The following is a 2,082-nucleotide window of genomic DNA, read 5'->3' as shown; positions in this document are numbered from 1 at the left end:
AATATCTTTTTAGTTCTGCACCCTATCAAAGAATTTAAACCTTGAGAAAATTGCGGTCTGACTTATTTATGACGGTCATGTCACATCATAGGAAATGATATGAATGGAGTTTTACGTCCTACTTTTCTGCACCATGTGATACACATCATAGGAAGATGGTGATCCTGACAATTATAGGAAAAGAGTGGCTCTTACACCTCGTAAGAAAAGGGGGGCTGGGGTCCTAACACCTCATAGGAGGAGAGAGGTCCTTACACCAAATAGGAAGAGGGCGGTCCTTACACCTCATAAGAAAAAGGGGGGGGGGGGGCTGGGTTCCTAACAGCTCATAGGAAGAGGGTGATCCTTACACCTCATAAGAAAAGGGCAGTCCCAACACCATTAGGAAAAGGTCGGTCGGTCCGTACACCTCATAGGAAGAGGGTGGTCCTTACACCTCATAGCAAGGGGGCGGTCCTTGGAACAGGTCTCAGTAACAGCCTCAGTCCAACTGGTGGTTCATACTGTTCTGTATGTATCTGTTACTATATTTAGAATGTGATGAAGGATTCTATAGGTATAATTGTTCATCAAATTGTTCAGCAAGATTTTGTCAATCAGAAGATCAGTGTAATAATATAGATGGAGCATGTGATTGTCAGGATGGATATCAAGGAACTGATTGTACTGTTATTAAAGAAGACTCTAAAGATGGAGATGGAAGTATAGGTTAGTGATATGGTGCTGACACCATTGCGTTAATTGTGTTCATGCACATTTGAGTAGACCTGTTAGTAAGACAGTTAAGGGAAGCAACTCTGAAAATCAAACTATCTTGTCGTTATTATGATAGTGATAAATTTCTAGGTGTTTTTTTTAAGTTTTATTGTGTGGTCTGTTTTATTGTTTGCGTTGAAATTAAATTATTGTTGTTTGGATCATGCTTTGAATCAGAAGGAAAATATCATAGAACGAAAAGCAATAGGCTATTGATTTGTTTCGTTTAGGACTGCAACGATTCTTGAAGTTGCCATTCGATACACTATACGATACTCATCCAACAATACGATTTATTGCGATTATTACCGTGATGCGTTTATTAGAGAAGGAAAGAGAAAAAAATAGTAGAAATTTGTAAAATTACTAACAAGTTTGTCACTATTAAGCACTTGAGAATATTTAAAAGTAAGGAATTGTGAAAAAAATCTCATGTTTTAAAGTCAGAAATGAATTTTTGCAAATTTTAATGTGAAAATGAAAACATGACACAATTTCTTATACACACAAGGATTCTGTGTTATTTGTTATTAAAGGGGATTAAGAATTAATCGTCCCGATACATCACGATTATTTTTATCCAACGCAATGCATCGATAAGAAGGTAAGAATCGGGGTTCATCGATTCATCGGTGAATCGTTGCAGCCTTACTTTCGTTTTAATTTGAAATCCACGACAAGATTATAGCGTTGCCGATAGGATTTATAATATCAAACCAGTAAGAGTTTCATCACCGCCCCCAATGACCGTTCGTGTTCCCGAAACATAAAGTTATTGGATTTAGTTTCAGATAAAGATATAACAATCATAATCTTAACAGTTTTGGTGGTGATTTTGATTATCTTCGTTGTAGTTTACACATTGTACAGAAAGTATCAAGCAAAAGTTGTTGCTCTTGAATTAATAAAAACAATTCAAATTTGGCTTTCAGACATGAAAGAGGCTACAGTTTTTTTTTATCTCAACTGGATGAAACCTGGTATGCATATATATAACAATATAATAATGAGATCTTGGTCAAGTTTGATAATGACAATAATTTGATTTTGGTTTCTGAGTTATTGCCCTTGAGAAATTTATATATGATGACACGATAGAGGAAACAGTTTGTATCTAGAGTCAAACCCAATTTGCTTATATATGATAAAATTAGACACTAAAGACTGTGTTTTCAAGCTGCCAGTGGGCGTATGTTACTTTGTCTGACCAACTTTGTTTTTACCCATTATAGTTTGTGCTCTAGGAACGTACTGACTATCTCTATTACAGTTTGTGCTCTAGGAACGTACTGTCTTTCTCTATAACAGTTTGTGCTCTAGGAACGT

The 2,082-nt window shown here is 36.0% G+C and overlaps 1 protein-coding gene across 1 annotated transcript in view; it reads left to right on the top strand.

Moving 5' to 3' along the window:
• Nucleotides 1-2,082, top strand: part of LOTGIDRAFT_175959 (hypothetical protein) — a gene marked incomplete at both ends in the record, with an annotated part of 7,372 nt that overhangs the window by 1,851 nt on the left and 3,439 nt on the right. The window contains one exon of the mRNA XM_009063699.1: nt 535-708. Within this exon, the coding sequence (XP_009061947.1) occupies nt 535-708 (174 nt within the window). The remainder of the gene's footprint in view (nt 1-534; nt 709-2,082) is intronic.

The sequence above is a fragment of the Lottia gigantea genome (genome assembly GCF_000327385.1).
Source record: "Lottia gigantea unplaced genomic scaffold LOTGIsca_591, whole genome shotgun sequence".
Lineage (NCBI taxonomy): Eukaryota > Metazoa > Mollusca > Gastropoda > Lottiidae > Lottia > Lottia gigantea.
Note: the sequence above shows the minus strand (reverse complement) of the source record. Positions and strands in the feature narration are given on the sequence as shown.